Source organism: Alexandromys fortis, unplaced genomic scaffold (assembly GCF_014885135.2).
Source record: "Alexandromys fortis isolate MF-2015 unplaced genomic scaffold, M_Fortis_MF-2015_v1.1 scaffold_10, whole genome shotgun sequence".
Lineage (NCBI taxonomy): Eukaryota > Metazoa > Chordata > Mammalia > Rodentia > Cricetidae > Alexandromys > Alexandromys fortis.
Window position 1 is genome coordinate 17,146,582 of NW_026067895.1, and position 22,808 is coordinate 17,169,389.

The following is a 22,808-nucleotide window of genomic DNA, read 5'->3' on the forward strand; positions in this document are numbered from 1 at the left end:
TCTTGTAAAAAGATGAGATATTTAACTGTATAAACTTCAATTAAACTGTGACTGTATGTTCCTAAATCAAGGATGAGATTTCTCCGAATTATTTCATCACATGCTGTGTCGGAAGGAACTGAGGTAGATGGTGAGTTATGTGGAGATGATTTAATGGAACTTTGAAAACAACACTTGCCAGGCTTCCTGTTGTTGCTAGATTGGCTCACGCCATAGTCACCCCCTTCCAATGTGCCCAGAGGGCTATGGGCATATGGTATGTAAGCAAGAGTGCTCTGTGGCCCTAATTTTATGCCAGGCAATGTTGGTTCAGGGCACAAACGTTAAATCATCAAACAGCATCAATTACAAGTTAGTTTAGGAGAATGATGAAAAGCAGGGAAACTGATGAAAACAGCATTCCACTGCTGTCACTGGTCCTGTTCTGATGCTGTCCAACAGTTCCTTATAGGCTGTAGCTAACTGCCAGAGCTTCTGGCATCAAGTCAGCTCTGAAACACCCCATTTTGGAACTATTTAGGTATGTGATATGAAAAAAGAGTTAAAATATAAACGGAATATTGGGGTGTCCTGAAAGATAGTCAAGGAATTATAGTAAGGGCAACATTTCCACAGCCTCTTGCAAGGCCCCTCCTTCCTAGATGTAGGTTTAGCTGTAGTTTTTCACCAATGAGAACTCTGATGCTTAGAGTTGCAATCTCTTTGCCCACAGTCACGCAGAGAACCCAGATAAGAACCCAAGTCACTCTGACTTCAGAGTGTCAAGACCATAATTATAAAACATTAAAAATCTAGGAATTATAAAGCACATGTATAGAAGAGAAGTCACAATACAAGTGACCGAATAAGAGAAAGTGATTTTAGGATGGAAAGAGAAACAGAATATGCTTTGATAAATAAAATTGACAATTATCTTCCAGAGCAGTCATGCTAGAAAGTCACATATTTAAATCTGTGATCTGCACTAGACACTGTCTTTCATGGGTGATAAATTTAAATTGCTTTCAAAATTAGCTTATGAGTTAAACTAAAACAGTTGGATGAAGATCAGCTATAGGTTTTACTTAAAAGCTAATAAAATTATTAAGTTGACAATCTGCTTCAGTAAAAAGATCAAATGACTTTGGTTGTTTCTAAAATATCAATCATAATGCCTAGTTTCAGAGAGTTGTTGATTCAACAGATAATAGGCTTGCAAAGTGTGATAGATTAGATCTTAAACGTCCCCCAAAGACTCATGTGATAGAGGACTGAGCCTCAAAATGATCCTCAATAGGAAGTTTCAGAAGCTTTAAGATGTGAGGGCAAGCGGAAAGGTCCTTAGGTGACCAGAGATGTGCTGTTGAAGAGGGTTGTGGGTCCCAGCCCCTTCCTCCTTGTCTCCTTTGCTCTCCCTTCGATTGAGAGACTATTAAGAGAAAGATGCAGGCTCCTGCCATGATGTGCTACTTGCTCTGGACTCAAAACATTAAAACTAACCATGTGTATTTTAATATTTCCTTCCTTCCTTCCTTCCTTCCTTCCTTCCTTCCTTCCTTCCTTCCTTCCTTCCTTCCTTCCTTCCTTTCTTCTCTCTCTCTCTCTCTCTCTCTCTCTTTTGAGACAGGATTTCTCTGTATAGCCCTGGCTGTCCTGGAACTCACACTGTAGACCAGGCTGGGCTCAAACACACAGATACCTGTCTCCTCTACGTTCTGAGTGCTGGGATTAATACTGTCTGGCTCTTTTTTTAATTGCATTTTTTCCCATTCTGGAATAGCCTTTTGTTAAATTATAGCAACAGTGCTTGCTTCTTTTGTTAGCTTAAAAATTATTTTATATTTTTTGAGATTACAATATAATTACATTTCCTTCTTCCCTCTCTTCCCACCAAAACCTTGCATTTACTCTGCTTGCTCTTTTTCAAATTCATGACCTCATTTTCTTAAACTGTTATTACATACATGAACATGTCTGCCTACACATGAGCTGAACAAGGATGACATCAATAGACAGGCTAATGTGGATAGCGTACAGCTCATGAGGCGACAAAAAGAACTCCAGGCTACTAAGGAATTCTGAGAGCTGCAGAAACAGTATCTGCCAGGTAGTATTGAAACACCACCTGGTTATTCAATACTAAATGGTCAGCCATGACAACAAACACATGCTAGTAACACAAAGACTGTGTGGTTGCCTCCACCTTCCTGAAAATGTCACGATTTCTTTCTCTTTGTGTCTAAACAAAATTCCATTGTGTCTATGTGTCAAATTTTCTTCATTCCTCTGTTGATAGACATCAGTGTGGTTCTTTTTGAAGCAGTTATGAATAATGCCGCAGTAAACATGTACAAGTATTTCTGTAGTGTTCTGTCTGAGAATACTTAGGCCTTCCATTATATACTTGAGTGCAATAGATGAGTCAGATTGTACTTCTGCTTTCACGTTTTCAAGGCGCTTCCTTCCACACTGCCTTCCATAGTGGCTGCCCCAGTTTACAGTGCCATCAGCAGTGTGTAAAGGTTTATCTCCGCCCCCACTCCCACATCCTCTCCCGGACTTTACATTGTTTCCCTAATGATAGCCATTATGACTTTAGTGAGACAATCTCCAGACAGTTTTAATCTGTGTTTCCTTGATGGCTAAAGATATTAAGAACACTTTTTCAAATATTTATTGGTCATCTGTATTTCCTTTCTCTTTTCTTCCTTCCTTCCTCCCTCACTCCCTCCCTCCCTCCGTCCCTCCCTCCGTCCCTCCCTCCCTCCCTCCCTCCCTTCCTNCCTTCCTTCCTTCCTTCCTTCCTTCCTTCCTTCCTTCCTTCCTTCCTTCCTTCCTTTTAGAACTGTCTGTTCATTTAAATTGTTCATTTATTGATTGGTGCTTAACTTTTCAAGGCTCTTTGTACATTATAGATGTCAGATGTATAGTTAGAAAAAGCCATTTTCCCTCTTCTGCCTACCATACTTTCAGTCTGCTGGTCACTTTCCATTCTGCGCAGCAGAGACCCAGCCCCTGAGTAAGAAACTAAGTGACAGGAGCTCACTGCCCTGATAACAACGGGCTGGAGCACTCATTCATTTTGTCAATGATGCTAAGGTGTCAACTAACTCAGCTAACTACCTTTCTGTGCTCTAAAACTCTCTTCCTGATCTCTTTGGTGTTGGACAATCTTTAAACATAAGTAGCGGCACAGGCCTCTAATTCCATCACGTGGGAGGCAGAGGCAGGCAGCAGATCTCTGAGTCTGAGGCTAGCCTGGTCTACAGAGTGAGTTCCAGGATAACCATGGCTACACAGAGAAATCCTGGATGGAAAAGCACAAGTTAGTAATAATAATGATGATAGTAATGAAAGCAATTCATGAGTTTTCAAAGAAAAATGGCAGAAAGAGTCACTAATATTTTAACCAAAGAAGGGTGGGGAAAATCAAAGTTACACCGCAACAGCAACCAGTCACCAGCAATAGCTTAAGGAATCTCCAAGGCAGACACTGAGACTAAGGAAAGCCCGGGAGCACGGTGGTGGAGCAGCAGGGTCAGAGGCTCCCCTGAGAATCCTATGTCAAGTTATCTGAGAGGCAATTTCAGTGATCCGTTTTCTGCCTAAAGCGTTAAAATAACCAACTTGTTCCAGAATCCTCAAGGAAATGCTGTATGGACTAAACACCAAATTACATTTAACTGGATAAACATTTAAATTACGGATGGGAAATTGATGTAAAATGGAAGAACTGAGAACCATTTAAAAAATTTGCCACTGTTCCCTTGAGTTAAACCCAAACCCAGCAGTTGAGGAATTTTATCCAAACCCTACATGAGAAGCACAGAAACAGTTGCCAAGTTGTCCAAACACATTTTTTCCCTTCATTTGCAGCACCCACAAAAATGTACCACTATGTTGTTTAAGACAAAATTCAATTTAGAGGCTCGAGTCTCAGCAGATATTAGTCTGTCTGGTTTCAGAATGGAAACTGGTGACGCTGCAGGCAGTTTTTATGGAATAGGCGACTGAACATGTTCACCCCCCTCCTGTCATGGTGGATATTCCAGAGATGGCAATGGGCCTGCAGAACAACAGGAAAATGAGAAGCTGGTTCCCATGGACAAATACTCCCCGCCCCCTTCTCATTTCTTTAAGATGGAGCCTTAAAGTGCCGATGCTTTCCCTTAAGATTTTATGTGGGGGTCTTAGAGGGATCTGCCAGGGGAACCAGGGGAAAGAGGATGTGACTGAGAGAAGTGAAGCCCTTCCCAAAGATCCCTAATCTTTCAAAGCTGTGAATGATTAGTTGCCCGGAAGGGAAGAGTACCCACCTGATGAACGTTTGGCCCACCATGCGACGATTATCCATGGGAGTAGAAGGAAGTTAGTTAATCCCACCCCCCACCCCGCGCCTTTGTTTCCTCACTCACTATAGTGGGTTACCACTGGGAGACACAGTGTGTTTATAGGACTTATTTGGGGTTTGCCAGTGGAGTTTTAAAATCTGTATATATATTATTCTTCTGGGCACTTCTTAACGGAAGTGTGAAGGTGTGGACATGGTTTGTGGGTGTCTTTCAAGGATTCACGTTGCTGGAAGCTATGTTCCTTATGTATGGCAGTAGGACATTGACGAGATGGAGTTCAGGGGAAGCTAGTCGGGTTGTTGAAGATAGTCGTTGGATGGGATCGAGGTAGTTATTAGACTCTGAGCTACTTTTTGGGAGAGTCAGTTGTCATAACAGAGCTCCTCCGACTCTGACGCTGGCTTCATGGGTCACCAGGCATCCTCATGTGTGCCCTGCTCTTGTCATTGTGATACACCATGAGGTGACTTAGCCAGTGGGGCCTTCACTGGTGCCAGCACCATGCTGCTCGGACTTTTAGCTTTCAGATCTGTGAGTTAATGAAATTGGTGACTCTAAGTTGGCGTGTCCTATCACCCTGTGATGGTTAATCTTTCATTGTCTCGATTTAGAGACAATTGCCTAAGAGATGCATCTTTGGATATTCCTGTGAGGTGTTACCAGAGATGTTTAAGCAGAGAAGACACATCTTAAATATGGGTGGAATGTTCCCAGGGTCTAAGTTTCTAGAATGATTCTAGAGGGCAAAGAGAAAGTGTCCTGAGAATCAGCATTCACCTCTTTTCTGTAAATACGTTTTCTGCAGGAATACGTTGTTTATTTGCCCTGTGCTCCTCTGCTGTGCCATGATGGATTGGAATCCCTCAAACCATAATCTGACTCTCCAGATCGCTGTTATTTCTTTAAACTGTCTTTATATTGGTATTTTGTCATAGCAGGGAGAAAAATAAAATACCTCAAGTCCATACCTTATATTAGGATTCATCTCAAATACTGTATATCTATGGATTAGGACAAGTGTATAATTTAATTTACTATCATAGCATCTGAATATTTTCAGTACCTTAAAAAATCCTTGCTAGCCTAGCTATTCTTCAATCCTTCTCACCTGTCTGGCTTTCTAGAAAGCTACTTACCGGCCTACTTATGCCTCTACTAGTTTGTATTTCCACCGGTCATGAGTGAGAGTTACCACTGCTGTTTCTTAATAACATTGCATGTATCAGGCTTTTGCATTTTGGCTATTCCAATTGTGTGTCCCTTTGACATTAAATAAGATCATGCCTTTGAGTTACCCAGCTTCGAGTCCTGTCCCTTCACCTTCCTATAGCACTTAGGATACAGTTCAAGTGTCCCAAAAGGAGAGAAAAAGAAGAAAAGGAATTCATGGAAAGAAAGTATTGATCCTGCAGGGACTAGGATAGGGAACTGCTACCACCCAGTACCATTTGGGACAGAGATTCTCGCTCTATAGTCTACAGAAGCTTTCCTAATATAAAGGTGTGTAGGGCTCTGGCATTTTGTCTTTCAAAAAAAAGAGAAGAAAAGGAATGAGATGATATGTGGAGAAGGAAGAGAAGGGAGGAGAGACAGAAGGAACACAGAGTGGAACCTGTTCTAGACAGAAATGGTGGTGGGGTTTCCTCCTCAAAAGTGCTGTATCTGTTCAGACAGGTGGGGAGGCAAAGAAAATGTAGCCCCCGATCCTCTTTTTTGTGTCTCTGGTTTATATTCTTCTTCTTATGAGTTTAGTACTGTATTATATCCAACTTCCACACAAATGTACATTAATTAATTGCAACAAGGCCACTTGTACCACATGGCAGGGCTTAGGGTATACACATGTCTGTCAAATTCCAAAGGTTAGGATGGACCTTTGAGAAGCACTGGGAACACATTGTTTAAGGAAAGTATCTAAAAGTAAGTAAATTATTTTAAGTTACTTGATCTTTCATTGGTCATTCCTCTTTTCTAATGTGTATAGGTGAGATATTCACCACAAATAACAATGTTACTCTTTGGAGACTGGCATTCATGAGCCTAGGGAAGTGTATGAACAGTGAAAAATACAGTATTTAAAGCCTGGACAACAGCTTGTCTCCCTTCAGACTTTGCAGTCAGTGTAGCTTCCAAGTCTACAGATTTATAAGTACAGTGGAATGATTTCAACACCCAAATTGCAATTAGAGCCATTGTTAGAGTTCAGATATGCATGACGTTCAAAAATAATCTCTTATTAAGTTTTGTGATATTGTACAACCTTTCGTGTGATCAGGACAAGTCTACTTTTAGAAGGCTATCAACTTGTAAGAAATGAGTAGATTTCAAAAGCCATTTTTTTTAGCCAATTAGTAAATTGTTTATGAGAAAAGCAGAAAAAGAAACTTCACAAACTACTTTCACAGGAAGATTTGCAATAGGCAAAACGAGTTATGTACAATACACCCAGCTTCAAACTATCCCAAGATTCTTTCTCCGTTTTCCTTTTCAAGTCAACCTAAAATTGCGTTAAATATCATTTAGAGACACTAGTTATTGAGATTTTTTTCCAGCACTCTTAAAAGGAAAGGGCAAAGTCTTCTAAAGTGACCATGACATGCTTAAGTAAATATTTTCCCCTAAGGTTCACTGTATAATTTAACTTGAGAAGATATGGGTAAACACAGACCTGCTGCAATATTTTAGTGAGTAATTTACTATTTCCTCTAATTTGGAAAGCTCTTTAAAACATACAAAATCTGCTGCGATTTCCCATAACACCACTTTTTTCTGAAGGTTTTACAGCTTGGATAACCAATAAGCACTCACAAATCTGCTAATCAATGGCCTCAGAAACCCTGGGGGAAAACGCAAGTCTCTGTGTCTTTTCATCTTCACTCTATCCGACCTTTGCGTCATTGACCCCCACATGACTTCCCAGCTGAGTTTACAGATCCAAAGACATTTCTGTGACAGTATTCCAACTCTAGTAAAAGTGTGTGTGTGTGTGTTTAAGTCAAGATTTACTCTGTATTAAGAAGAATGATAAGCAGGGTTAGCTTACCCTGGAAGGCAGCTCAGTTCGGTATTCTAGACTTACTCACGAAAGGCCTCCGCTGTCACCACTCAAACTGAAGTAAAAACTCAATAAAAAAAAAAATGCTGGCAACTACCTATGCACATAGTGTTAAAGTGACAGACTTAAAAAAATCTGGGTAGATAAAATGGCTCCCATGCAGCCACGGTGCCAATTAGGAAGATCCGCAGAGCTGCCTTTGGATGTAGAAGCTTTCTTGCCTGCATAGGAAACCCAGAATTTCAGGATGTGCTGGGTTGTGGGCAAAACTGGTAAAAGTGCCATGGGCATCTCATTGAGAAGTAGCGGGACTCTGGCACCTGTGGAAATTACACGTGTGGATGACAAACCCGGATTAACCTTAAAGATGCCACCATTCATTTCTCCTGTTAGAGAATGGTGAGGAACACAAAGTGACATCAGTTTTGCTAGAAAACAGTTGACCCGGAAAACGCCTCCATTCTGCCACTCTCTTCTCTGATTACCTGCGAATATCTCCACTTCTGGCACTTGGTAGCAACCGGCTGAGGCAAACCCGGCAGAATGGCTTCCAGCTGCTGGCTGATTAACTCCTGCACGTCCTCCTCACTGCGCTCCAAGTGCGTAACTCCAAATGGGACAGTGGTATGGATCACCAGGGATGGGCCAAATTCCGATGACTCTGTAGTGAGAGGACAGAAGGATGGGTCTTAGGGCACAGGAGCCTGGAAGCACAGGCCCGTGTTTGAATCCACAGCTAGAAAGTGAAAAGCAGACTAATGGCTTAGCATATGTCAGCCTGGTTCTGAAGCAGCCTCAGCTCTCCTGGAGAGGAAGGTAGGTTGAAGATGCTTTAGCAAACAAGAGCTCATGTCTTTCTAAGAAACGTGAAGAGACAAGAACCTTCTGCTCTGGGTACAGCTACATTTATTGGTATTTTTATCTTCTCTTACTATTAAATTGTAAGTCTTTTATATATTATATCATATATGTTCTTTTTTCGTAAGTTCTGAGAATGAAATAGATGTTCTGAAAGATATTTATGTTAGGAAGATTGCAAAATAGTTTTCTAAAATTATAACAATTGTACATTATGTTTACCACTTTGAAAAAGAAATTATCTCTTTGAAATGAGAACTTTCTTCCTAATATTATTTCTTGTATCTTTTGTGTGTATGTGAGGGTTGTGATGTAGCCCAGGCGAGAGCATGGCTGTGCTGCTACACTTATCTTTCAGCTGAAAACAGAATAAAAGTCAGTCCCATCTATTATAACCCCCCATTTTTATTTGTCACTGAATTTTATTTCACTGTATTTTAATGATTACAAAACATGTGTAGATGCCCACATTTAGAAGAAGATACGGTAGCCAATAAGGCATGAAGTTAAAGATATTTAGGCATCTAAGCCATTAGAAAATATAATCTTGGAAAGAATGTTAACCTGAGTTTGGTTTAAATAATACTGACGCCATATGGCACTGACAGATTGGCAACTTGATTCTAAATGTCTCTAATTTTGTATTATAAGAGGTCATACTATTTGAACTATATCAATTCACTTCTATACACAGAAATCAAAGGTTGAATGGCATAAACCAACCACTTGGCGTATGCCCAGCTAGTGTCTCTACATTTTAGAGATTTATTTTTTTTAAGCTTGTACCTGCCTAGGTTTATTATGTAGCTAAAACAACATACAAAATAGATGCTTCATAAAAGATATAGGATGAAGGCAATAAATCAGCTAAAAGGGCAATATTCCTAGGCGTTGCTCAAACTATAGCCATGAATTATTTTTAATAAAAGTACTTTGTCTCCCTAGTTCACACAGCTCAAGACTTTAGAGATAACCACAAGGGATAGTCTCAAAATGCTACAAACCTTTGAAAGCACAGTCAGTGTTTTCATCAGATCCCACATGTACCTATCACAATGAGGTTGGGATATGAATGGAGACACTGTGTTCTAAGTGCCATGGTGAATCAGATCGTCTACCGTTAGTCCACTGTTCACCTCACTGTAATGGGGACAACATCATTAAGCAGCTGAGGAGACATCCCTGGGAATGCTGAGCCCTTATCCTGTGAGTGCAGACTTCGCTGACACCGCGCAGAGGGAGAGACTCATCAGTGCAAAACTGCAAGTTCCTTCAGGGGAAGCTCCCACAGTAGGAAACCCTTGGCATGCTGCCTTTGAGGTTTGATGGTTTAAAAGGTGAGGGCTGTGTGTGCACCTGCAGTTACTGTTCTCTGCTTCCTGCTCCTGATGGAATGTGACCAGCGGCTTCAATCTCCTGCTGCCAGGACTTCCTCACTATGATGGACTGCACCCCGAACTGTGAGCCAGAACCAGCTCTCTCTTACTCAAATTCATTTGGGAAGGTATTTTATCACAACAGGAGAATACCCAAGACAGCAGGTGTTATTTATATGCCAGTTTCTAACTATTTTATATCAGTTAAAATACTCATGAAGCTTGTTCACAGTGGAGGGTGCAATACCATTCTCCATTATGTGGTACCAAATCTTTCTAGAGACAGAAAGCTACCGCAGCGGTGTTGGGAAGCAGGAGAATAGAGCTCTGCTTGCTCTTACTGGCAGACTTTAAGGGAACACAAATGCTAGAAATGCGCTGAGCATCAAGAGGGAAGTGCTCTTGTCTACTCACGGAGACTGGTAGTGGTGCATGACAAGTTTTGCCCATTTACGACAGCCATCTCCAGCCAGGAGAGCAATGCAAAAAGGAATCTTAAAACTCAAATCGAAATGGTTCTTACATAATTATAGAATAGAGAACAACCTGGTTACTTTTTATTCTTGAGATTGAACAAATTTTGAGAATTTATATTAATGTTTAGACTAACACTATCCTGATTGAGGTAACCCAGGCCCCCAAAAGATGAATAAGGTATGTACTCTCTCATAAGTGGATACTAAGTATAAACAAAGGACATTGAGCCTATAGTTCATGATCCTAGAGAAGCTAAGTAATAAGGTGAACTCTAAGAAAAACATATAGATCCACCTGGAAATTGGAAACAGACAAGATCACCTGACAAAATTGGGAGCATGGGGGTGGGGGGGGGACAAAAAGGGTAGAAGGGGAAGAGGAGGGAAGTAGGGGGGGTTGACAAAAACTTGAGAGAATGGGATAGTTGAGATGGAGAAAGGACAGAGATGAGAAGAAGAAAAGGGACATCTTGATTGAGGGAGCCATTATAGGGTTAGCACGAGCCTGGCTCTAGAGAAATTCCCAGGAATCCACAGGATGACCCCAGCAAAGACCATAAGCAATAGAGGAGAGGGGCCCCGATCTTGACTTGCCCTGTAGTCAGACTGATGAATATCTTAAATATCACCATAGAACCTTCATCTAGCAACTGATGGAAACAGAGGCAGAGACCCATAGCAGAGCACTGGACTGAGCTCCCAAAGTCCAGTTGAAGAGTGGAAGGAAAGAGAATATGAGCAAAGAGGTCAAGACCATGATTGGTTCACCCACTGAAACAGTCTACCTGAGCTAATAGAATCTCACCAACTCCAGCGAGACTGGGAAGGAACAAGCACAGGACCAAACTAGTCACTCTGAATTTTGTTGACAGTTGAATTGCTGGGGCAGACTGAGGGGCCGCTGGTAGTGTCACCAGGATTTATCCCTACTGCTTGTACTGGCTTCTTGGAATCCTATTATCTTTGGATGTATACATTGCTCAGCCTAGATATAGTAGGGAGGGCCTTGGACCTTCCACAAAACAATATGCCTTACCTTCTATGAAGATTGGCTGGGGGGTGGGGAGGGAGGATGTGTGGAGGAAATGGGAGGAGGGGAAGGAGTAAGAACTTGGATTGGTATATTTTTTTAATATTTATTTATTTATTATGTATACAATATTCTGTCTGTGTGTATGCCTGCAGGCCAGAAGAGGGCACCAGACCTCATTACAGATGGTTGTGAGCCACCATGTGGTTGCCGGGAATTGAACTCAGGACCTTTGGAAGAACAGGCAATGCTCTTAACCACTGAGCCATCTCTCCAGCCCCTTGGTATATTTTTTTAAAAAAATCTAATAAATTAAAAAAAAGTTTAAAAGAAAATGACTCCAACCTCCCAAACTAAAAGACAACTTTAGAATCTAGAGTGAAAAAAAGAAAACACACAGAAAATCACAATGAGTAGCAAACATGTTATTAGAATTTATATCTGAATGGGAGAGACTAGAGATGACAATGGAGGAAAAAAACAAAATCTTACATGTTTTCTTTCAAATGCAGATGGAAGACATGGGTAAACACACACACATGTTACTAGAATACATAAAGGGACTTTTGCTAGGTAAGACAGTGGACTAGCAAGAATGGAGGAGATAGGATGGGGAAGGCAATAACAGGGTCAACAAAGGTCAACAAAAGCTATGCAGTGATATGTATATGTGACACTATCATGATAAAATCTTTATTTTGCAAGCTACCTAAAAAGTTAATAAAGAAAGGAACAACTGAACTAAATTGTATTGGTAAAATGTGATCTAGATATTGCATTAAAATTTGTCAAATGACCTCATACATAGTTTATCGTCTCAAATGTTATATTCAATTTTGAATATAAAATTTTTGGTGTTGAATTAGCTTTTGTGTACATGTGGGCATACATGTATGTGTGTGGTCAAAAACAATCCTGGGTGTTGGTCTTCAGGTATCTTCTGCTTTTTCTCTTTTCCTTTTTTTTTTTTTAGTTAGATAGATGAAAGCATTTCAATATCAATAGGTCAGGGTAATGAACACATAATTTGTGATAGGAAAATATGGTTCTGCTTATAATTCTAATTTTTAAACTCTGCATAAAAGAAAGGGTTGTTTTGATAAAGTGATAGAAACCACATTTAGTTTTCCATTTGTAGGCCATCATAACAGAGATCTCTATATTGAGAGTTTGAACAAAATGATTAAATCTTGGAATGCTTTTAAAGATACCTAAGAAAATTAGTGAGTAATAGTGCCTCAGATTTTCACTGAATGAAGGGTGAGAGACTTGAGTTCCTCGATATTTTTTAAAAAATACATTGGAAAAGACTGGTGTCTTTCCTATTCCTATATTTTCTATTTTCCCCTAGTTTGGAAGTTTACATGTTTATGTATGACTGTAAGAGATATTTGTACACTTAAATATCCATATTATCTTTAAAGTTAAAAGCAAGTCAACAGCCAAGCAGTGGTGGCGCACGCCTTTAATCCCAGCACTTGGGAGGGAGAGGCAGGCGGATCTCTGTGAGTTCGAGACCAGCCTGGTCTACAAGAGCTAGTTCCAGGACAGGCTCCAAAACCACAGAGAAACCCTGTCAAACAAAACAACAACAAAAAAAAGCAAGTCAACATATTTATCCTTTTCTGAATAATAGCAGATTCTCAAAATACTTGAGCTCAGCTCTGATTTATGTGTTCCCATCGCCCAGGATTAGTTCTCTTTAGCTTTGTCCAACACTGCCAGTTTGTTCACATGCATCCAAGTTCCTTTTGTGGATAGCAGATCTCCCACATGGCTTATTTTCTCTTCCCCAAAATATCGTATTTTAAAGTTCCTTAAATGATGCCCTTCTCCCTGGAGGCCGTCACTCTGAGGTTTTGATTCCCCAGGATAGTCATCCTCCTCCTTTGTGAAGCAGGCTGGTAAACAGCAATGAACCCGGGGAGTCACCATGGTTTTACAGCTGTGATTCCAATGTAGGTTAGCATCTAGAAATCAATCCTTAATTTGATTTCAGGCCATTGCATGTAATTTTTCTTTGATGGCCTTGGGGTTTTTCAGTTTGACTCAGATCTCCTGAAGTTTGAATTCAGATCTTCTGAAGTTTGAATTTTTTGTTTACTTTTCTATAAACTCACTGAGTTTCTATGAACTCACTGGGTTTTCAGAATACAATGACTTGGCTGGGCGGTTGTGGCCCACGCCTTTAATCCCAGCATTTGGGAGGCAGAGGCAGGCGGATCACTGGGAGATCGAGGCCAGCCTGGTCTACAAGAGCTAGTTCCGGGACCGGCACCAAAGCTAGAGAAAAACAAAAAAGAAAAAACAAAAACAGAATACAATGACTCAGCTTTATCTCCAGCTTCTGGTTCTCCCAGCATTTTCTCCTCTCTGTACTTTCTATTTAACTTTCATGGGAATCCAACTAAACACATTTGAGACCCTCATCCTATCCTTATATCTCGAGTCCATTTTAGATATTCCTATTTTGATCTCTCTATGCTAAGTTCTAAATACATTTGTTTCTGATTTGGTCATCAGTTCACTAGTTTCCCCATATCTCAGCTTATTTTTGTTTTTAATTTTTTTTAGCCAAATGACAAAACTACTGTAATGTTGATTTCATACACCACACACACCACATTTACAGATACAAGTACACATACATATTCTTCCATATGATTATGGAGAAAACTCATGATGTTTGCTAATCTGTCAGGAAGCTGAAGCAGAAAGACTGGGTGCTCACAGCAAGCCCAGGCCACAAAATCAGTTTCTGTCTCTCATTAAGAAAATATTTGAGTGTATTGTTCAGTGAAAGAGCACTTGCCTAACATGAATGAGATCACCAGTGTTGAACAAACTGCACCAAGAACCATACAGATTTTTCCAGTGATTTATCTACTACAATATATCATGTTGATAGGTACAATTAAGTGAAGTGTGATGATCCCAATTTATAGTAGAGACATCCATTGTCCTTTAATGTAAATTTATGAGAAATACAGGATAACATGAAAAAGCAGACTTTATCAAGATGAGACAGAATATCTTGTTGACTGTTTTAATTGAATTTTAAAATGAAATAATGTAGACTCTTATAGTAATATTACAAGCAACAATTCTTTAAAACAACATTAGTATTTAATATTGTCCTGGTCATTGCAATAAGATAAAAATGGACAAGTGACTTACAAATAAGAAGGGGAAATTATGTGATTGAAACAGTGAATTGCATAAAAATGTGAAAGAATGCATTTACTATTGCCTGGAAACCTGGATGCGTGGAAAAATCAACTCTACAGTCTCTTTCCACTTCTTCTCATTTCTGATTTCCTATTTTGAAATCTGTGTGGGATGTTCATTCTTAGGTCACTCAGGATTCATGTCCCCAAATTTTTCTCTTTGCACTAAAAGTTGAAATTCTTACTCACATACAAATGCAACAAAGGCTTTTTATCTGGTAGATTTTATTTCTGTCAGTAGCAAGGGACAGAGATTGGGTCCCCCAAAAGCCGTCTCTGATTTTATCTCTGAGAGACAAACAGAGGACTAAAGCAACTTAGGAAGTGGCAGACACAGCTGTGGACCAAGAAGAAAAGGTAATGGGTGACGATGATTCTACTTTACTGGCACCTCAAGACACATGGAAACATTTCAGGAGGGTACATTCGGGGAGGAAAGGACGAAGCATGCACAATGAATGTTGTTGTGGCACCATTATTCACTAAGTGGAAGCACACTCGTGGTATAAGACAGTGAGCCCTGGGGAACACACCCGTGTGAACTTGTTTGAAACACTACAAAGCAAGCCAAGAGTCACACGTTGGCAAATTTCCCTCTCTCCACTGGAGTGGAACTGTCAACCAGCCTTCTCCTCTTGCTGGAAGTGCTTTCCTTCACAATGTAGCTCTCTTCTATTCAGCCCAGGGACTCCACCACCAACTCTGATAGAGAGGAAGCCAACCTTGTCTGGAACCTCCATGTAAGCTCTACTTCCTCCTTGAGGAGTGAATGACAGAGGAAATGAAGAAGAGAAGGACAGGAACAGGGACTCCAGCAGACTGACACGGGCTCTGAGGTCTCTCTCTCTCCTCCCTGCTTGTCTAACAAGTCAAATAATACATACAGCATTCTTTCTTGGCATCCTGTCTCTTGGCAATGTGCTGTTTTTCTGTGCCTACTGTTGGTCCAAATCAGAAACAGAGGGATCCCTTTCAGGGTTTATTTGCTTTAAAAAGTATCAACCAAATACTAGAATTTGGCTGACGCTTACCAAATCACATCCCAGACAAGTTCAGTACCTTCAACTTTGTCTACTGCAGGGATTTCTATGGCAAGTATTTATATCAATCCAACATAAGCTCATGGGTTTAACAGAAATGCAAAGTTCAGGGATTAAGGGCTTCTTCAAAGGACAAGGCACAGAGAAAAGATGGCTTTATGGGCTTCCTCTTTACCTGTTTCATTTTGTTTCACTATCTTTTGGAAGAAAAGATTGATTTTTTTCTTCCATGTTGCTTCTCTAGAGACAGAATCTGTCCATATTAATCAGTAACAGCAACCAGTTTAAGTGTCCAGTCAAAACAGAAGAAGAGAAAAGAATGGACAGCTTCCTTTAAAAAACAAATGTAACAATTTCCAAAGAAGTGATAGGAGAAAGCAAATGGCCAACAAAGATTCTTAAAGATAAATGAGTAGGGAAATTGTGTTTCTTGTCGGCAGGCAATCAGAAATGAAGATTACCTGAGAAGTCTTAACTTCCCTTTTAAAGATAAAACGCCCGTCATGAAAGGGGAAATGATAAGGCTCGAAATGGCAGTCTTTTAAATTACGGAAATGCAGCTGACATTCACTGCCATTTTGCTCTCTTTCCTATAGAAGGTTGTCTCTAACATTTATTGGGAACACTCTGCACAATCAACTTCTGTCTTAAGAAATAATATATGATTCATTTAGCATGGATGCCTTGGGTCCTTCTTTCTGCTCTGTCCAGATCTGAAGGCCATTAGTTGAAACTACATCAGAAACATTGTCTCCTCCCTCCCTGGCAGGATGACTCAGCTGGTCATGTTGCTGTGTCTCTACAGTGGGGTGTTCAATAGCATGCTCTGATGCTTATGACAGAAAACAGCAGCAGAACTGGTTGGGCCCCACATATTTTTGAAATGCTATTTTTAAGCAAAATCAAAATCTCTAATATTGTAAGAGAAAGTAGAATGGGGTTATCTTTGATCTTAAAAAGCTTTTGACTAAATGGTAACACTATAAAAAGTTAAGCAAACACAGTTAACAGGGAAAAGTGATGAGCAACGTTTTGTCTCAAGACCTGGCAGCTCCATCATTCAACGATAGCTACGCTGCTCAATGGTTCCTCAGGTTCCCTTTCAGAAATATTCTACCCGTGACCCTGAACACTTACTCACAGTTTAAAATGGAAATTAGGCCAACTACTGCAATTGTTTTCAAACTGGATATGTACACACAAAAAATATTACGGAGCTTCCTATCATTTCACTGCCATCTATGTAGTTTAATAATATTGGGATTACTGGAGTTTACTTTTTAATCTCTTACAGATGGACTTTTTTTTTCACAGTTTGCTATTTTTACAAACAATTTTGCAACGATCATGTTTATTCTTCCAGAGACTGAATGTCTGCCCTTAAGTTCATGCACTGAAAACTAAGCTCCAGCATGACAGTATTGGGAGGGTCAATTGTAGGGGTCATAGAGCAAATTCTGTGAGAGGCCTCAGTGCCCTTATAAAGGAGTTTGTTAGCCAGGTGTTATGGCACACACCTTCAGTCCCAGCACTCAGGGAGGCAGAGGCAGGCGGATCAGATCTCTGTGAGTTCCAGGTGAGCCTGGTCTACAGAGTGAGTTCCATGACAGCCAGAGATACATGATGAAACCCTCTCTTAAAAAACAAACAAACAAAAGAAAAAGAAAAAAAAAAAGGAGCTTGTTTACCTCTGGCACAGTGTGAGAAAGGAGGTATGAATGACAGTGTCTGAGATGGGAAGAGTCCCTGCCATATATTCAAGTGTCTTGTGTCTTGATCTCACACTTCTCAGTTTCCAGAACTGGAAGCAATTTGTTATTAATAAATGATGTGTAAGTCTAAGACAGTTTGTCAGTCACAGGAGTCAAAACAGACAGTTTCTTTTCTCTTTCAGGCACTTTTGTTCAGCTACCTGTAGGGCAAATTCCCTAAAAGTAGATTGCTGAATCAAGGTATAGGAAGCACACTGGAACTGAAGAGATGGTTCAGTGGTTAAGAACAATGGCTGTTTTTCCAGAGGAGCCGGGTTCGATTCCCATCATCCACATGGCAACCAACAATTCTAAGAAACCTGTGACTCAAGTTCTATGGAATCCAAGGTCCTCTTTTGGCCTTGGAGGGCATCAGACAGAAGATACACAGACAGACAGACAAGCAGGCAAATACCTGTTGACTGAGGTTTCTGTCTCACCTGGTCCTGTAGCTGTTCAGCCCCAAAGAAACACACAGAGATTCACATTAATTATAAATTGATTGGCACATTAGTTCAGGCTTCTTATTAACCTTTATAACTTATATTAGCCCATACTTCTTGTCTGTGCTAGCCATGTGGCTTGGTACCTTTTTCTTGCTTGCTCTGTGTCTGGCTTCCTCTGTGGCTGGGTGACGACTGCAGACTGACGGTTTCCTCTTCCCAGAATTCTCCTATTCTCCATGCCCTGCCTCTACTTCCTGCCTGGTCGCCCCCACCTATACTTCCTGCCTGGCTACTGGCCAATTCTTGGGACAGAATAAAAGACCATTGTCTGACAGCAAACCCCCAAACACATAAATAAAAAATAAGGAAAGTTAAAAGAAGAGTAAAAACATTAGAAGCATTTTAGACACTGCTGATTGTCCTCCTTCACACTGGAGCTTCCAAGTCTCTGTCTCCACATTCTTTCGAGGAGTCCTAGTCCCCTGGCTAATGTGCCCTGGCATTTATTTTAGTTTTAGTTCAGCAGGTTACTTCTGAATAGTGTTTCCACATGTAAACTGAATTTGCATTCTTTTCCCCAGTGATCACTGTTCTTTGTCTTGGTGACAAAGCCGAGGATTACTATGCAGATTAAAGTCATGTAAAGTGAGAAGTTTGGGGCTTGGAGCACAGTAAATGCTCAAAACAAACAAACAATACTGCCTTCCCCCATTGATCAAGCTGGACTTCATTTCAGAGAACTGGAATTACTGAGGTGGTGACGTTCCTTACTCCATTCATATCAGGCACTAATAAATACAGGGAGAAGGTGCTCTCAAACAACAGTTATTGCATTGTGTGAAAATACTATTTGTCTTCTCTGTAGACTGAGCAGTACATGAATTTATAAATCAGTGCCTATTTGTGGTACATTTTCTTTTTGTTGTTACTGTAGCTGAAATCTGGATTTAATTGAGTTAATTGCACTTGGCAATTGGGAATTAGTTCAACAATGTACAAGGCTAATGCTGTCCAACTTCCCAAAACACCTTGCAACTTTTTCTCTATAGTTTTACATTCATATATTCATATTTCTTGTCCCAAAGGGATAAATGACACACTTTTAAATAACATCTTAGCATTTTAAGTTAACTAATTAATTCGTCTGAGGTACTAACTAGGTAAAATTTCTAATTATTTTTAGTAAAATAAAGTATTCACAATGTGGTAGTTTGAAAGAAAATGTTTCTCAAAGGGAATGGCACTACTAGGAGGTGTGGTCTTTTTGGAGGAAGTGTCTCACTGGGGAGGCAGGCTTTGGGGTATCTCTTACATGCTCAAAAATACTGCCCAGTGTTACAGATCACTTCCTGTTACCTGCAAGATGTGAGACTCTCAGGTACTTCTCCAGCACCATGTCTGCCTGCGTGCCAAAATGTCCCACAATGATGATAATGGACTGAACCTCTGAACTGTAAGCGAGCTACCACAATTAAATGTTCCTTTGTAAGTGTTGCCATGGTCATGGTCTCTTTACAGCAATAGAAACCCTAAAACACAAGACCATCTTTAAATTCCCTCTAAAACTTATTTTATACAGCAAAGTATCAAAATACCTGTTTTTAAAATGTGTTATATCCGGCAGTGATTTGCACATTTAGAGCACAAGCTCCCTCATGCAGAGTACTCAGAAAAGCCAGTACACCAATCTGTGGGCTCCAGCTGTTTTAAATGGAGACCCAACAACTCGACACATAAAGGTGACACACTGCATGTGTGAGTCTGTGAGCTAAGTGCATCTAGGAAGGAAGTGGGTGCAGTGGAAATGCAGATGACAGCTCTCTGGAAGAACTTCACCTGGCGTCTGGGAGTTTCCCCGTGTCCTTCACCAACACCCAAACCTCAGAAGGGGTTAATTTTCTGCAGCTGAAGAAAGTTTCTCATAAAACCGTGTTTATTGTTGTTCAGTGCTGTTTTTTTCTTTCATGTTTGAGGAAATTTTGTTGTTGTTTTACATCTGTGCTTTATATTTTACATTTTCGATGTCTATATCAGGATGCGGCAAGTGGCAAGGACTTGCTATCTGTCGACTGTTTGGATAATCAATAGATGAAGAAGGGATAATTTAGTCCTCATCTTCTATAGAGTATGGACAGATAAAGCAAGCCTGTTCTCAGTGAGCAGACAGTACAGATCTACAGCAATGAATGCTTACAGCCAAACCAGCACAGCCCCAGTGCCATGTGTGGCCCTCGGGAAATTTTCCATCACTGGGTAGGAGAGATTAGCTTTTCAAAAATTGTAACATAAATTACATCGTTTTCTCCTTCCCTTTCCTTCCTTCAAACCCTCCCAAGTTTGCCTGCTTTCAAATTCATGGCCTCTTTTTCTTTAACTGTTGTTGTATATGTGTATATATCTTTAAAAATCTAACATACCTACTAATTTCAGTTCTGTAAAAATTTTAAGGCTCTTTAACTTGTTTATTCTAGGTCAGCAAACACTAACAAATCTGTAGATGTATGCATTTGCCAATTTAAATAAAGGCTTCTAGAAGGGAAGTTTTAAAACTAATGCACATGTATATTTGTTATCCAAAGCTACATATGTTTGGATAGATTATGTTTAACAAGGCACATGGATATCCTCTAAACAGCTCTGTATAAGATAACCATTCTGATGGGCATTTGGTTCACTATAAACATGTTGGAAAACCCCACACGATGAAATGAAATAAAGCACAGACTTCCAGTTTGAGAAGATGTTTTCCTGAAGAGCCCATGTAAGAAAATGTACACAAATTTGGAAAACAACTTTACAGTAAATAATGGAAAACGATTTGCAGAGAGTGTGGCCAGCTACGAAAGTAAATGATAACATTCTCTAGTAATTCAGCCTCCTTGAATAATAAACATGCTATTTCCACTACATCTGTGAGTGCTGGACAGAGGTGTGGCAAAGGAGCAGGAGGATGGACATAGAGGCTGGGTTGGAACACTAGGAATGATTTTCCACAGATAACTAACTGGGCATCCAAAGCCCTATTGCTGAGTAGCAATTTGCCGGCGATAAAATTAGGGGGAAGTTCTTTAAGACCCAAGGTGTTCTAAAGGGGGTAGAATATTTATTCAGCCCATTCTATAAGGAAGCTTCTTAAAAGTCAAGAAGTGTCCCATTTTTAGATTTCAGTTAATCTCCATGGTGGGGAACTAAGTCCATGGGGTAGTTTTACTAGGTTCTATAGGATAGGAATTTAAATTTTTACCAGAAAAGTATATACAGGAGACAAAGCTCAAGCAGGTATAAAGTTTTCACTTAAGTTCTCAACTTTAGCTTCAATGATAATGATAATAATAATAATAATAAAATAACAACAGTTTTATGGTTATTGTAAAGATTAAATGAAATAAAGCCTCTAAAAAGCTTAGCACACTGACTGGTTCAGAGACTAATTTCTATTAAGATAATGAATATGAACTTTAAAAGAGTGATGAACATCTCTTTCTCTGTCTCTGTCTCTGTCTCTCTCTCTGTATTCACATTGTTTTGTTTTTGGGCACACATTTCTGTGTGCATGAGTGTGAAGTCCAGATGTCAACACTGGCATTATTTCTTAGGTGATCTCCATTTTTAATTTTTGAGACAGTGTCTCAAGGGGACACAGGCTGGAACATACCAAGTAGGCTAGGATCTGTCTATTCCCACAGACTCAGCACTAGGACTTCAAGCACACACAACAATATACACGTGGTCTTTGTAAGGTAGGTTCTGGAGTCAAACTCAGGTCTTCACGCTTGCAAGGCAAGCATTTTTAAAACAGAACTATCTCCTTTATCTTAATATTTCTCAAAAAGACAATGCTTCATTGAAACATCATTATTTTGACTCCACAGACATTTTATTGCATAGAATTTAAACTACATATCCTCAAAATTCTGTCAAAATAAAAGAGAAAAATCAGATGGGATAGTGTTAGGATTTGGTCTACATGAAATCTGAGCTTTTAAATCTCTATATAGTGATATAATCAAATATTCTTTGTTAAGTATTAATGTGTAATTCCCCTCTGTATCCTAATAAAGAAGCTGCTCTGGCCTATGGCAGGGCAGAAAAGAGCTAGGTGGGGAAAGCGAAATTGAATGCAGGGAGGAAGAAGGCAGAGTCAGGGAGACACCGAAGGAGGAAGACACTGTAACCTTACCAGTAAACCACAGCCCCATGAAGATACATAGATTAATAAAAATGGGTTAATTTAAGATGTAAGAGTTACTTAATAAGAAGCCTGAGTTAATAGGCCAAACAGTGTTGTAACTAATATAGTTTCTGTGTGATTATCTGGGTCTGGTTGGCAGGATTCAGTTCCAGTTCCCAGTGCACGCAGAGGACTGTGGATCGCTACTTTACTGTGAGTTTATCCCCAAATAAGTAAATCTTTGTTATACTCCATTCCGGTCTACTGTGGAACTCTTTGGTACTACCACAAGTATAAGCACCGGAAGAGTAAAATCTTGCTTATCTCTTTCACCTAGACACCCAGAACAACGTCTGGGCTATTGCCCCAGAGCAATAAAGACTCAACAAGCACATTGTGAGTGGGGAATCCTTTATAGAATTATAAACAATTTAGGAGCTAAAAGGACACACACACACATTCTTATCCTTATAAAAATAATTTCTCTAATGGCTTATAGATGCTGATCTTTAACTTTAAAAAGAAATATGTAATTCTTTAAAAATAATTAGAATACTATAGCTACATAATAAAATCATGGTCATAATACGGAATAATACTTTTAAAATGATCATTTTGCTCTATTATATTAAAGGTCTTTGTAGAAAACAATATGAAAGTTTTTTTAAGAGTAATACACTAATAATCTAATATATAACCAATGCTAAACCAATATATGGGTTTACAGTACTTTCTAATAGCCAATTTTGTTTAAGGCTTGGAAGTATCTTTAGACTGCTTTTTTGCATTTTCTGGAAGAGATAGTTCAAACTTTATCAAACATCCCACACTCTGGGAGAAGTTCCCTCTATTTGGCAGAAAGTTGGAGCCATCTTTTGACCAGTAGACTATGAGGAGGAGAGAAGTGCTTTATTTACATTTAGGTGAAAACTAGTGAAATTGAAATTCCTGTGTGTCTTACTTCCACTCACCCCAACTTTCTGGGTTTATATTTCAGAGGGCAGAGTTACCAGCTTTAGCAGCTTTGCCCAGTCTCCCTCAGATTGC

The 22,808-nt window shown here is 39.8% G+C and overlaps 1 protein-coding gene across 1 annotated transcript in view; it reads right to left on the minus strand.

Moving 5' to 3' along the window:
• The window catches only part of Rnls (renalase, FAD dependent amine oxidase), a 231,629-nt gene that overhangs the window by 16,136 nt on the left and 192,685 nt on the right, over positions 1-22,808 (minus strand). Inside the window, exon 6 of the mRNA XM_050159243.1 lies at positions 7,872-8,047. Within this exon, the coding sequence (XP_050015200.1) occupies positions 7,872-8,047 (176 nt within the window). The remainder of the gene's footprint in view (positions 1-7,871; positions 8,048-22,808) is intronic.